The 12,570-nt window shown below is 36.5% G+C and overlaps 2 protein-coding genes across 6 annotated transcripts in view; one reads left to right on the top strand and one right to left on the bottom strand.

Moving 5' to 3' along the window:
* Window positions 1-2,447, top strand: part of DNAH7 (dynein axonemal heavy chain 7) — a 102,585-nt gene extending 100,138 nt beyond the window's left edge. Inside the window, exons 62-64 of the mRNA XM_030486292.1 lie at window positions 32-209; window positions 1,565-1,668; window positions 2,043-2,447. Of these exons, the coding sequence (XP_030342152.1) occupies window positions 32-209; window positions 1,565-1,668; window positions 2,043-2,249 (489 nt within the window). The 3' untranslated portion in view covers window positions 2,250-2,447. The remainder of the gene's footprint in view (window positions 1-31; window positions 210-1,564; window positions 1,669-2,042) is intronic.
* Window positions 2,448-2,449: 2 nt separating this feature from the next.
* The window catches only part of SLC39A10 (solute carrier family 39 member 10), a 124,439-nt gene continuing 114,318 nt past the window's right edge, over window positions 2,450-12,570 (bottom strand). For all 5 annotated transcript variants that reach the window (XM_030486337.1, XM_030486336.1, XM_030486339.1 and 2 more), the window contains 5 exons: window positions 12,352-12,472; window positions 10,174-10,542; window positions 8,535-8,615; window positions 7,549-7,739; window positions 2,450-5,686 (listed from right to left, as the gene is read on the bottom strand). In XM_030486337.1, coding sequence (XP_030342197.1) covers window positions 5,528-5,686; window positions 7,549-7,739; window positions 8,535-8,615; window positions 10,174-10,542; window positions 12,352-12,472 — 921 coding nt within the window. In that variant the 3' untranslated portion in view covers window positions 2,450-5,527. The remainder of the gene's footprint in view (window positions 5,687-7,548; window positions 7,740-8,534; window positions 8,616-10,173; window positions 10,543-12,351; window positions 12,473-12,570) is intronic.

Below are 12,570 nucleotides of genomic sequence, written 5' to 3'. Positions count from 1 at the left end.
ATTTTCCCTCCTCTCTCTTTTGCTGCTGCAGGTGTGGTATGAAAATGGAGCTCCACCAGTCTTCTGGATTTCAGGATTCTTCTTCACTCAAGCATTCTTAACAGGTGCCCAGCAGAACTATGCCAGAAAATACACCATTCCAATAGACCAACTAGAATTTGATTATGAAGTGCTGGAAGATAAGCAATATGACACTGCTCCTGAAGATGGTAAGCAAAAGCATCACACAATTATCTGCCTTTGCTGATGCGTTTAGAAGACAACATTAATGTGCAGGCTCAGTTATGCAATTAAGTTCATTAATTCAGATGGCAAACATGCACAGCTGCACTGCTCCCCACAAGGTGCATGAGAAGTGAAGAGGCAAATTTTAAATCCCTAGGAATGGCTCAGATTAATTCACATCCTGGTTTAGCATGTAGATAAAAATAACACCAACAGAGGACACTCCTTGACCTAAACTTCCACAACAGATCAAACTTTCAAGTGATATCCAGCTTGCCTTTTTTAATCCTTTTATTTCACTCTACTAGTATATATGTCTGAAGATGCCTAAGCCAAGGAAAACCAAGCATTCAGTAGAGAAGTTGCGTATGCTACCTTAACTATCCCTAGAAAAGTGTCTTACTGATATGATCACAACGTGCAATAGGGGACCACTCTAAGCAGGGAAAAGCTCTATTTTTTATCAGACTGCTTTATCATACATTATTTACCTTAGGTTCCAGTTGCAGATATGTTTGTTAGCTTACCCTTCCTCAGAAAAAGGAGAGATTAAACAGAACTGTTCTTAATACTCTTTTTAATAACTTTCTGAGGATCAGTTTGACTGGAAGTTGTATAAAAAGAAGGGCTTAGCATGTTGCCTGGGAGAGCCACATCCAGTCAGTTCAAGTCATTTTCTGTTGGGGCATGTTTATTGTTTTGGAAGTTACAGTTTTCAGTCTACAGAACAAGAGGGTGCAAATCTGATGAAAACCAGATGCTGTTACCTTTTTTCCTTCTGAAATTCTGAGGGAATGACATGTCATGTCATGATGACATGTCAAATAAAGATATTTATGGTTTTTAAACAAACTTTTATTTTACTCCATTAATGAACCGCTTTAGAAAGGTATAAGCAAGTAGCAATTTTAAACGTAAGCAATGAAACAATGTGAAGACTAAATAGTGAAAGACAGTTTATATGATAAAATCTCCAAGTTTGGAAACTTTAAAGCTGACAATATGTAGTATGTACAGAAAACTTTATAATAATGACAAGTTTAAAAATAGTGTCCTGTACTACAGAATAATTCTTAAGCTGTCACTGACCATTCAGAAAAGGCTGGATACACTGTGATATCACTAGGCATTGTAACTTTATAAAACTTTTTACAGAATTGTAGTCATAAAGTATATGACTGTGTTACACACAAAAGTTATTTGATCATCACTTGGAACACACAAAGTCCCATGCACTCAGTTAACTGACAGTTAGCAAAGTGCACTGCACTAGCTGCTGCTCTCAGCTAGGAACATTTGCAGGTTTTGGGTAACATGCTATCCTTTCCAACTGATTCAGGTGTCTACATTCAGGGGTTGTTCTTGGATGGAGCACGCTGGAACAGGCAAACTAAGATGCTCGGAGAATCTCATCCGAAAGTCCTCTATGATACAGTGCCTGTGGTCAGTATCTCCTGTTCGGTGACATTTTATAGTATTATATACTAACAAATACTGTAGAATTAATACTCTTGAATTTCTAGTCTTCAAAGAATGAACAGGGTAATACTTAAAAAACAATTTAATCAAAACGTTTTGTGTTGAAATAAATTGTCTGAGAGGAGCTAAGATTATTCTGCTATTAATGACAGCAACAGGAAGTTTGGTATTGCATGTTTTGAGAGAGGAAGCAATCTGCTAAGAAAGAAGAAACAGGGTTTCAGGGCTATCTGTTGTTATAAGGCAAACAAACCAATGTCCCAATACTTTGGCAAAGCCAAGACTGTTTCCCTATTTCTTTTTTTAACTGAGGAGGATTATTTTATTCTTTACTGCAGATATGGCTAAAGCCATGTAAGAGATCAGAGATTCCAAAGCGACCAAGTTATCTGGCCCCATTGTACAAGACCAGCGAGAGAAGAGGGACTCTGTCAACTACAGGCCATTCCACCAACTTCGTCATTGCAATAACGCTTGCTTCAGACAAACCCGAAGAGCACTGGATCAGACGGGGTGTGGCGTTACTATGCCAGCTTAACTCATAAACCTATTACCATTTTGGGAGGTAGGTGCATATTCCAGATCACTTATAAAGAACACATGTTGGTCCTGAAAGGCCACGTTAAAAGAGAAATCACAACGAATTTGTTTCTGATGTTGCATTTGTGCCTTTCATGAGATTTGAAATACAAATACTAAAATACAAAGATGCACAATAAAACTTTATAAAAGCCAACAAAAAATATCTGCTCCTTGAATAATTTTATTTTTCTGAAAGCTCCTTATTTATAAGGAACATACATAAAATGAACACAACACTGTTGACAATGAACAAAACAGCATTTGATCATTTTTCCAGCTTTATAAAATTTAAAAAAACTATTTAGTTATAACAAAAAGACTGACAGCTCAGCAAGTTATCTTATAGGACCAGAATCACATTTTAAACCATAGACTTAATTGTTAATGGGGAAGGGAAAGAAAAAAATTAAAAAAAATGAAATCACACTGCATCTAGCAACTACAGTATTTTCGAAGCATAATCACAGCAGATTGAGTGCAATGTGATCTACATCAAAATTCATATGGGATGTCACACAGTGACAGCATTGTAATATACAAGTAACATTTATGCCCTCCAACAAATACAAGTTAAATGAGACTCTGGATTCAAGCAGAATGGAATGTTGAAGCCAAGTAGAAATGTAGTGGAATTGAGATTGTCTGTAACATGACTCAAAAGCACACATTAGAATTATTTGGAACTCAGTACTGGTGGAAACACATAGAAGCCACAGCTGTTACACTGCTCTTCATAACTTGTAATAAATACTAGAAAATAAAAGGAAATAACCCATATTTCATGAAAAATACAGTACCTACCTTCAAGGACCATGTTTTTCCCTTGTCTGAAGATGGTCTTGGAAGGAAGTTAACTATTTTTCTATAGAGGCAGTGTATTAAGCTATAACCATATTCCAACTAATACAAAAGTAAATCTACTACCTGAAATACAGAAATCTTCATTTGAACAGATTTACAAGAAATAACCTTTGAAAAATTATTTGACAAAATATCAGTTCAACCACATAATGACCCCCTTATACTCAACAGAATTAACAGAAAAGGGTCAGTTTAATACAAAAGAAACAAGTTGTTTAAAATTAGATCCTCAGAAGGTATGCAGTGAGTTAAGTCTCTTTGAAAATGGTACTCGGTGACCTGACATGGGCACTATGAAAACATGTCACCCAGGATCTTTACACTGCAGAAATTCAGTCACCATCTGAAGCCAACAACAGTGTGTTTGCTAATTAGGGTCCAACAGTAAACGTGTTTTAAAGAAGAAAAAAGAAAACCGGAGTTCAGAGCATCAAATGGCTGCATGCCTGAACTCTGGGCTTTTGGCTTCTTCACTGAAGAAACTGTGCCCGTCTTTGAAATGGACCCTTAATACTGTTTCTTGATACTGCATTAGAAGAAATACTGGCAAGAACCAACCAATATCTTTAAAATACATGAGCTGCCCTCAGTAAAAATTAATTGACCAATGAAGCTTGAAAAAGTAAAAAGGGCCATAGGAAACACATCATTAACTTGAAATGGAATGAAGATACCAACTGGCTCTCATTAAAGGCATTAGAATCAGTGTTCTTAGCAGTTACACTGGCACCAAGCAGACCTAACAAAACTTACGGCACATAGTCAAAATACAGCTTTTACCTGGCATACACATAAAAGAAGATGAACTGTGTTTTAAAAAAGGCTACTACCATGCTTAGAACTGGTACTACAGAATCAACTTGCACTCCTCACAAACTCACAATGTTTTTAAGGAGATGGGTACAGGAACTAACGTCTGGCAATGTAAGAATATCAGCACAATCCGATCTAGGACAGCTGATCCCAGAAGTTAAGGCCCAAATTTTCAGTCTACCCTTCCAAATTACAAATATCATGGGTCTGTCATATCTGCTTTTTAATAATCTAATTAATACCAAAACTGTAAGAAGACATCATAGAAACTAACTTGTTTATGCTGGAAGTAGAAATCTTCTTACTCTCTACTGCCAGAAATGGCTGGTGCTACAATGTCCGATACCAAAGGCATTGGAGAAACAGATTCTGATCTGGTATTATGGTATTGTAAATAACCTACCAGTACTACATACACAGACCACAATTTAACCTTTGTGCCCAGGTTCAGTAACTAGTGTCTTTCTTACACTTTGGATTGTTTTAACATGAGGAGGAGAAAACAGCCCAAAATAATTGTTAAAAAAAATGGAGAAATTCCCATATGGATTCTCTGTTAAAAGAGTTTGCACAAATTCACAGCCACAATTCTTCAGTAGTTTATGCTGCAAGTGGCACACAATACATGTTTAGCATCTGTAAAAAAGAACCAGAAATAGCTCAATAACTCCAACATCAGGGATTTCCCCAAGCTAACACTAATTCTACTGCATTTTGCATTTTCCTACTAATATCAAGGAACAAACATCAAATAAATCTTAGTCAGGAAAAACATCGTCAAACTGATCCTCGACAGAACATAGCACTTTGCAGAATATATTGCAACAGCCTGCCTTCTTACACATGAAGTTTATAATGATGGAGTGCAGCTTAACACATATTCTAAGAATTTAAACAGTGTTTAGGTTTTTGGTTTCATTTTTTAAAATTTAAACCAGTGGTTTCCAGTCATGTGCTGTTGTGAGATTTAATACTTCAAGTCACCACTATGCAGAAGAATCAGCACAGAATGAATATATACACACACGCACACACATACATGCATGCACATCTGTATATATCTATATATCCATCTCTATATATATCTATATATACATACAGATATATATATATATATATATATATATATGAGCTGCTTAAGACTTACGTGGCACTAAAAGCTTACTCGGGTTCCTTGCAGAGGTACGAACTTCAGCTGTAACATTTTCTGGGTTCTGTTCAAATGTACTAATGAAATGGCATTTTCCCAAATGTAGATCATTCACTGTACTTTTTCTTTCTTAAACAAGCAGTGCTTCCTATATAGTACATGAGCTTGGCATTTATTTCTCAGATTTAGTATTTCCTAATTGTCACTCACTTGAGTTTAGAAGATGCATTGGGTAATCTCATCTGATTTGAATTAGAAAAAAAGCAGAAATTAATCTACATAGAAATGAATATACTGTACTTGTGTAAGTAGTGCAAGCCACTGCTTTTCCTCTGAGCAATGTGCATACAGTGAAACAGTGCAGACTCAAAGCCATACAGTAACATTATTGTAACCACAGTGATTACCAGAATTGGGTCAAAACTGAATGTCAAGTACAATTTTATCTTCATAGAGGGCAATCACCAGCATGATGGCAAATCCAAGCAGCAGGCCTAGATTCTGAAGAATGAACTGCCCCACAGGACAATAACCATGCTCTTCATTATCTCCATCTCCATGAAGCATTTCTGGAAGCTAAAAGAAACAGCAATTGAAGTTATTTCACCCTCTACTCCATTTATATACAGACAAGTTTACAAGATGATTGATACTATACAGAATAAACACTCCAGGATTCAGTTATAAAAACAATACACTAAGACATAGCTTTGCTACCTAACCACTACATCTGATAAAAACATGATCATATCATGTATTTAAAAACAAACTAAAAATGCCTTTCCTTTCCACTTTTTTTTCTTAAGCTTTTATTGGATTACACATCTATGCAAAGTTCCCCAAGATAAGGACCAGCCCAGCATTCTTCCAGTTCTGCTCTTCCAAGTTCTTTTACTTATTTAAAATTGTCATGTTCAAATAAACACAATAAAAAGCTTTGACTATTTCTACAGTAATTACATTGCTACAAATACACCCTTTATAATGTCTTTGCTGATTAACTTTTAGCCATTCCTTTCTCATGTTACATGCTTAGATGTGTTCACATACATGTCCCTTTTAAATACAGGAATAATAGCTCCAAGTAATTCAAGAGAAATTCTATGTGGCTCTATAAAAAATTTTGAAAACTCTGGATATTTCTTATGTTCCTCACCTATGAAGAAAAGTCAAACAGTACTGACAATGGCAACAAATAAATAATAGTGGACTTGGAAGATGTAAAAATAAATCTTATGAAGTGTCTTACAAAACCACCCATAGAGAAGAGAAATAACTTTAAGAGTTTTATAAAGAAATTAATTCAAGAAAGCATGAGGTAAATGAAGGAATTCCTTCAAGAAACACTTCGGTGTGAAAAACAATACAGTACAAACTTCGGGTAGTGCACAGCACAAGTCTCTATGTACTACTCTTCATTAGGCTAGAACAGTTTTGGTTATTCCGAGTACCTGAATACTGTACAACAATGACAAATTATCAGAAAATCAAATATATAATACCCATCTGTTCTTGTATTACTGTATTCCAAAAAGATACATAAAGCTGACAATTAATTTGACCAATGAGTAGTTGTTAAATATAAAAAAATATACTGGTGTGCAAAATGTTTATCACCTCTACAACAAACAGACCAGGCAGCTTAACAGCAAGCACTATGCCAGATTTCAAAGTACTGTTAAGTCATTAAGAATAACTGAAGTAATCACTACTGAAGATTGCTATACAGCTGTCATGTTGGCAGGCAACATTTCTTGCAGAATTATTTTGTTTTTAATAAATCACAGTTGTATTCACCAAGCAATACCAAACCTAATCAGAGACTTGTGCTTCACTTGTTGCCGCCAATTCTCACCTTCATGTTTTTTGAATGGAAAATCTGCATGTAATTCAGATTTTGTAATTGACTTACTTCTACAGAGATGTAATATTGCTGTGCCAAATCTAAAGATGCTTTTAAGAGTAATCCAAGTATATTTTGGGAACTGTTTCAAAAGACAGAGCATAGTGCTCTGTCTCCATAACTTCCAAGGTTTCCCCTTCCATGCGCATGAAAAGGGAGAGTATGATGAGTAGAAGTGAACTCTTAGCTATGGCTAGTGACAGGTGTCAGATATTCCACCAGATAAAAAGCTAATCACCACAAAACCCATCTATTACCAGCTGCTCATGCCAAGAGTTCAGACTAAGCTTTCCAAATATGTGAAGATTAAATTTTAGTGACAAACAATTCTAAATACTGGACTGATCTCCAGCATGTAATGGCCCATCCATAAAACCAGAAAGTCATCCTCCCAAAGTATATTAAACATTTTAAAGTCATATAACAGAAACACCCGTCTACAGATATGTGCTATAACAGAATAAGTTCTGTTGCAGGTGCCATTTCAAGCCCTAGGTTTTATGCACGGCATGCAAAAATAACATAACACTCTTACCATGTCGACCAATGCCACATAGAGGAACATGCCTGCAGTGATTGCAAAGATCCACAAGGTGATGTTGTTAGCATACTGTCCCACCGCTGTGCCTATCAGCATCCCTATGTAAGCCATCATGGCAGACAGGAGGTTGTACACAATAGCTTGCTTTACTGTCATACCTGCTTTAAGCAGCACAGCAAAGTCACCTAAAATGGAGACAGAACACAGGGGTTTATTATCAGTGTTTCTCAGGACAGTAAGTAGATAAATAAGTCTGCATTCACTATGAGTACATAAATTATTGTAGAGAATTTAATCTAGTACAGTTTCATGCTACTGGCAATAAAGACGACGACTCCTCTCTCTAGCTGCTCTTTTTTTAAGTCTCAAGGTGCATGCAATGTGCCTTATGGTTCACAGTAAAACAACAGGTTTCCTCTTGGTTAGCTAACCCCAAGAAGAAATGCTTCAATTACAGGGGAAGAATCAATGCATCAGCAGCACTGGCACCAATGTCTACAGGTTTATACCCTAAACAGTCACCCACACCTACTGGACTCAGCTACAATTGGTACAAAGCATCTTCTGAAGACCCCTACACAGAATTTTACTTATGTAAAAACTTGTGTTTACTTATGTAATTTTACTTACTTAACTTTGTGTAAGACAATGCCACAGGGAGTAGTGTGAAATGCTTTCTATAAAATGCAGAGAGGTGTAACACCAAAACTAAGCTGTATGCTCCTAAGAGCATTTTAAAAACATGTTCAAAAAGCCTCACAGAACTGCTGTAGCTAGATAACCTGCGGTATAATCCTGCTTAACATTCTCGTTATGTACTCTGATGAAGCAATATTGCTCCACTACTCTTTGAAGTTCTGGTCACCCCTGCAGCATCTGCATTGCATTATGCTTATCAGGATGAGTATCACAACAGCTTTTAGATAACTGTTTTGTACAGATGAAAAGACTGAACACACTGGGTATATTAAATTAGTTACCTAATTCATGGGGAAGCTCGTGACAGAACACTGCTATAGACGTACTAATTCCTCCTGTAAGTCCAGCACTAAAAGCTGCTCCTGGGGAAAGGGAATTAAAAAAAGAAAAAGGAAAAAAAAAGAAGAGTCAAATGATATTTTACTATTTTCATGTCAGAAAATTTCATCAACAGCCTTTCCAGAGGTGACACTCTTCTCTTAGAATGCATGCTCTCATGAACGCACGCTCTCGTGAATGCATGGTTTTTCATTATGTCTGTGTCCTGTCTGTATATAAACTGAATTACGTGCATTGCCACTGCAGGCTTCATTACTCAGTTTACCTGAAAGCCAAATCCTGGGAGAGGAGAACACACTAAGCAAAAGAGAGACATAAAGGCAACAAGCTAATAATTTAGGAACTCTCAAGTACACTAGGACAGTCAAGAAGGCACATGAGCAACAGTCTAGCTCTCTCCTTTCCAGGTTGGAAATCCAAACTAATATTTAACCCACAACCTCCTTTATGCTCCTCCAAATAAGCATATCCTTTATGCTTATTTGTAGAGCTCGTATCAGCAATATTAATAAATCAGACGTGGAAAATAAAAAGACGAAAAACACTGGCATAAACCTCTTTCAGTAACTTTTGTGTAAGCTAATTTAATTCAATCGATTTTAGTGCAGAGATCCTTTTTGGTCTTAGAAGCCACTGTCTAAATGTCTTAACCTATTTAATGTGATAATGAAGAAAAAAGTTTATTTTTTGGAGTTTAGTTTCTTTAGAAATTGTTTGGAGAAAGTGGAAAATTGTAGTTGATTCCATTGTTAACTGAATACCCTAATAAGTAGCTTATCCCCCATTCTTCAAAGTGAGTATGTTCCTTCTGCTAGTAGTTTGGTACAACTGTGTACTCTTAGTTGCTACCTTAGTAAAAAGTATGCAGTTCAGAACTCTCACCATCATTTCGATTTGTATGACATATATTCAAATGAATGTGTTTTACAGTTCGAATCACATTTAGAAGTCTATGTGCATCAAACTGATTTAAAAAAATCTACTAAGATCTTCTTGGTACTTCAATCTCTTCTACATTTGGCTAGAAATAAAGCTATACTGACCATAAGCCAACACAATACTTTGCTCAAACAAAAAATAAATTATCCTAAGTAGTACTTTAAAAAAAGTATTTCAGTAACCTGACCATAGCCATTTATTATTTACAAGTACTGTATAATTCTATGTATTAATAATAATAGAAATCGTATTAATATTATAAACATGTATCATTATAAATAAGACTGAAAGGCCCTTTTTTATTATTCAAAGGGACATATTAAGATCCAAAAAACAAATGTGCATTGCATGTGATCCATAATTCATAAGGAGGTTTGTCTGCACCTATCTTCATTTGGCAGAGATTGCAACTGTCGCTACATCAAGATCACTGTAATGATAGGAGGAGTCAGGAGAGTATTAACAAAGGGAAGACTATTGCAATTGATGACTTTTTAATTTCTGCTCTGAAGGAGATTAAACAATGCCAGCAACCACAGGAGCTAAGTAGAAACCTTACCTGTGATCACTGATAAGTAAAATATTACCGAAGTTACTAAAGACAAGAAGAAACTTGAGAAATACTCAGTGCTTTTTGCTTACCGATTGCTAAGCCATCACTAAAGTTGTGAATGCCATCTCCCATAATTACCATCCATGCAATATTAGCTATCCCAGTATCCTTCAGGTCTTTTCCAGAATGACAGTGGCCATGGGAATGATGGGAATGTTTGTGATGCCAGTGGTGACTGTGCTTTCTAGCTATCATTTTATCTTCGCCATGGCTGTCATACTCTGAATCATGAAGATCATGCTCTTGAGCAGCGTGTGAGATATCATTGTGAGAATGGTGCATATTGTTGTCCTCTTCTACAGACAAGAAGTTTTTGGGAGGGGATTCCAGCTGGCCATCTAAATCAGTTAGTTCAGTTTCGTTGAGTCGATCTTCAGACAAAACTGAGTCGTCTGCTCCTACATTGAAGCCGGATGGGAGAGAAATGGCATTAATTCTTATTTAAAATACCACCAGCAACTACTGAGCATCACTGAGCAAAGCATTTAACTGCTCTGCAAAAGCAAAAGGAGTATTTTAACACATCCCAGTCTAGCAACTTTGTTGTTACGTTCAGTTTAGCCTATAATTTTGCTACTGACGAAGGTTATGGTTCAACATTACAAAATGAGTTGCCAGAATGATAATAATGTCTTACACGTTGTAGATGGAATCTGAATGGCTCGGAAACTTTAACTGGCTACTCAATGCACACCCATACAGGTCACAACTTAGCCTTCACTGAAGCATTCCAGCATCTGCCACTGATACAACAGGTCTTCGAATAGTTTCTGTACTGCATGCATCTTTATGTCAGACACTTGTGTCATACAGTGAGCTCCTTCAATGCGGCATATTACCCTGCTAGCAATCAAAGCTTTTTTTACAAAAAGAAATACAAAGTGAAAACTATGCAGAAGGCAGATGTGCATTAATTTTAAGTCTACTAATATTTCTAAAGTATTAACAAATACATGAAACTGGCAATCTATGCTCCAGGAAACAAAACCAGTTGTGGAAAAAAAAAGCGGTTCTGGGCAATGAAGTTATTAGTGCACAATAATATAACAGAAATATTTCAGAGTCAAAAATAAGCAGACAGTAAGTGAAATAAAAAAAAAAAAAAGGCACAGAGTGCCTAAGCAGCAAAGAGTTCAAAGAATTCTAGAGAAACAGGTTCTTAAACATCACTTGGAATGGCCGTTCAGGTCAGTGGTAGTGGCACCACAATTAAACATTCAAATTCAGCATGGGCTTCCAGTGCCTGTAGCATGAATGATTTACTGATCAGCAGAGTGCATATTTTCAGAGGCAGTGTAATGAAACCAGTACGTGCTCCATGTTATTAGAAGCAAAATTCCTCTGATTGCCCACTGAAAGAAAATTAAGACATTGAAAGAAATGAAGACATGATGATATGTACCACCATTCTCACAGCTGAAAGCCTTTCTATGTTCTATATCGATGTCCCAAATTCCATTTTAAGTTGTTTGAGAAGTCCCAACTCTCCCTTTTAGAAACCATCCAAAATAACAAAATTGCACTGGTGTAAATAAAGCCTATGGATTCTTCATCACAAATTAATTCAACAGCCATGCAGGCAACAGGAAGGGAAGGCTATGAAGCAAAGCCCTTCCCCTCGCCCCTTTGAGAAGGGCGATTCCTTATGGGTACACACCACATGAGCATCCAGACTGCCATGAAGGAACAGCATTGAAAGTTGTTTTGGATATTTGAGTAATAATTCAGAATACTTAGTTGTATTTATGAAAATAAATTAATTTTGTTTAGCCCTCTTAGCCAAACTATAATTGGTCAGAGGCTGCAACCTTCAAAGTGAAACAGGTAACCCCTTTCAGATTGTGTGTATTCATTTCTGATCTCATTTTTGCCAGGGCTGAGCTAGTCAGGCACAGCTTAACCAGAAAACACCCCAAAGCCAAACAAATAATCCCCCCTTCCAAAGAACCGCAGCCACCCAAAACCTCACTGCTTCAGAAGTCTGAGAACCATTTGTATAGCATATTAGGAAGCATTCAGAGCGCTCTCAGATCTAAGGAAAACAAAATAAAGAAAGATTTAATAGGGAAAGCCTATTAAGTCTTATTAACAATGATTTGCATAACAGCAGCAAAACTGTACAAGAGGTTACATGCTACAATGCCATAGCTTACGTGCCATTACTTTGAATCTCACAGTCAGAGAAAATTCTGAAAATGAATGCCTACCTGCAAGGGGTTTGAGCTGAAGCCAGTCAGCATCTGGTCTATTATTTAACTTGTGATCAGAAAGTTTCCTTCCAATTGGTGATTCTTCAGTCTGGGTTTTTTTGCACCATTTCTGCTTACTCTGCAACAGGAAACAGATAACATCTAGTTTGTAAAAGGACATCAGTGGAAATAAACTGAAATGTTGTCCAAAAATCTCTTCAAAATAGACTAAGTTAC

Source organism: Strigops habroptila, chromosome 5, assembly GCF_004027225.2.
Source record: "Strigops habroptila isolate Jane chromosome 5, bStrHab1.2.pri, whole genome shotgun sequence".
NCBI classification, from domain to species: Eukaryota; Metazoa; Chordata; class Aves; order Psittaciformes; family Psittacidae; genus Strigops; species Strigops habroptila.
This window is presented reverse-complemented; position numbering and strand designations above follow the sequence as displayed.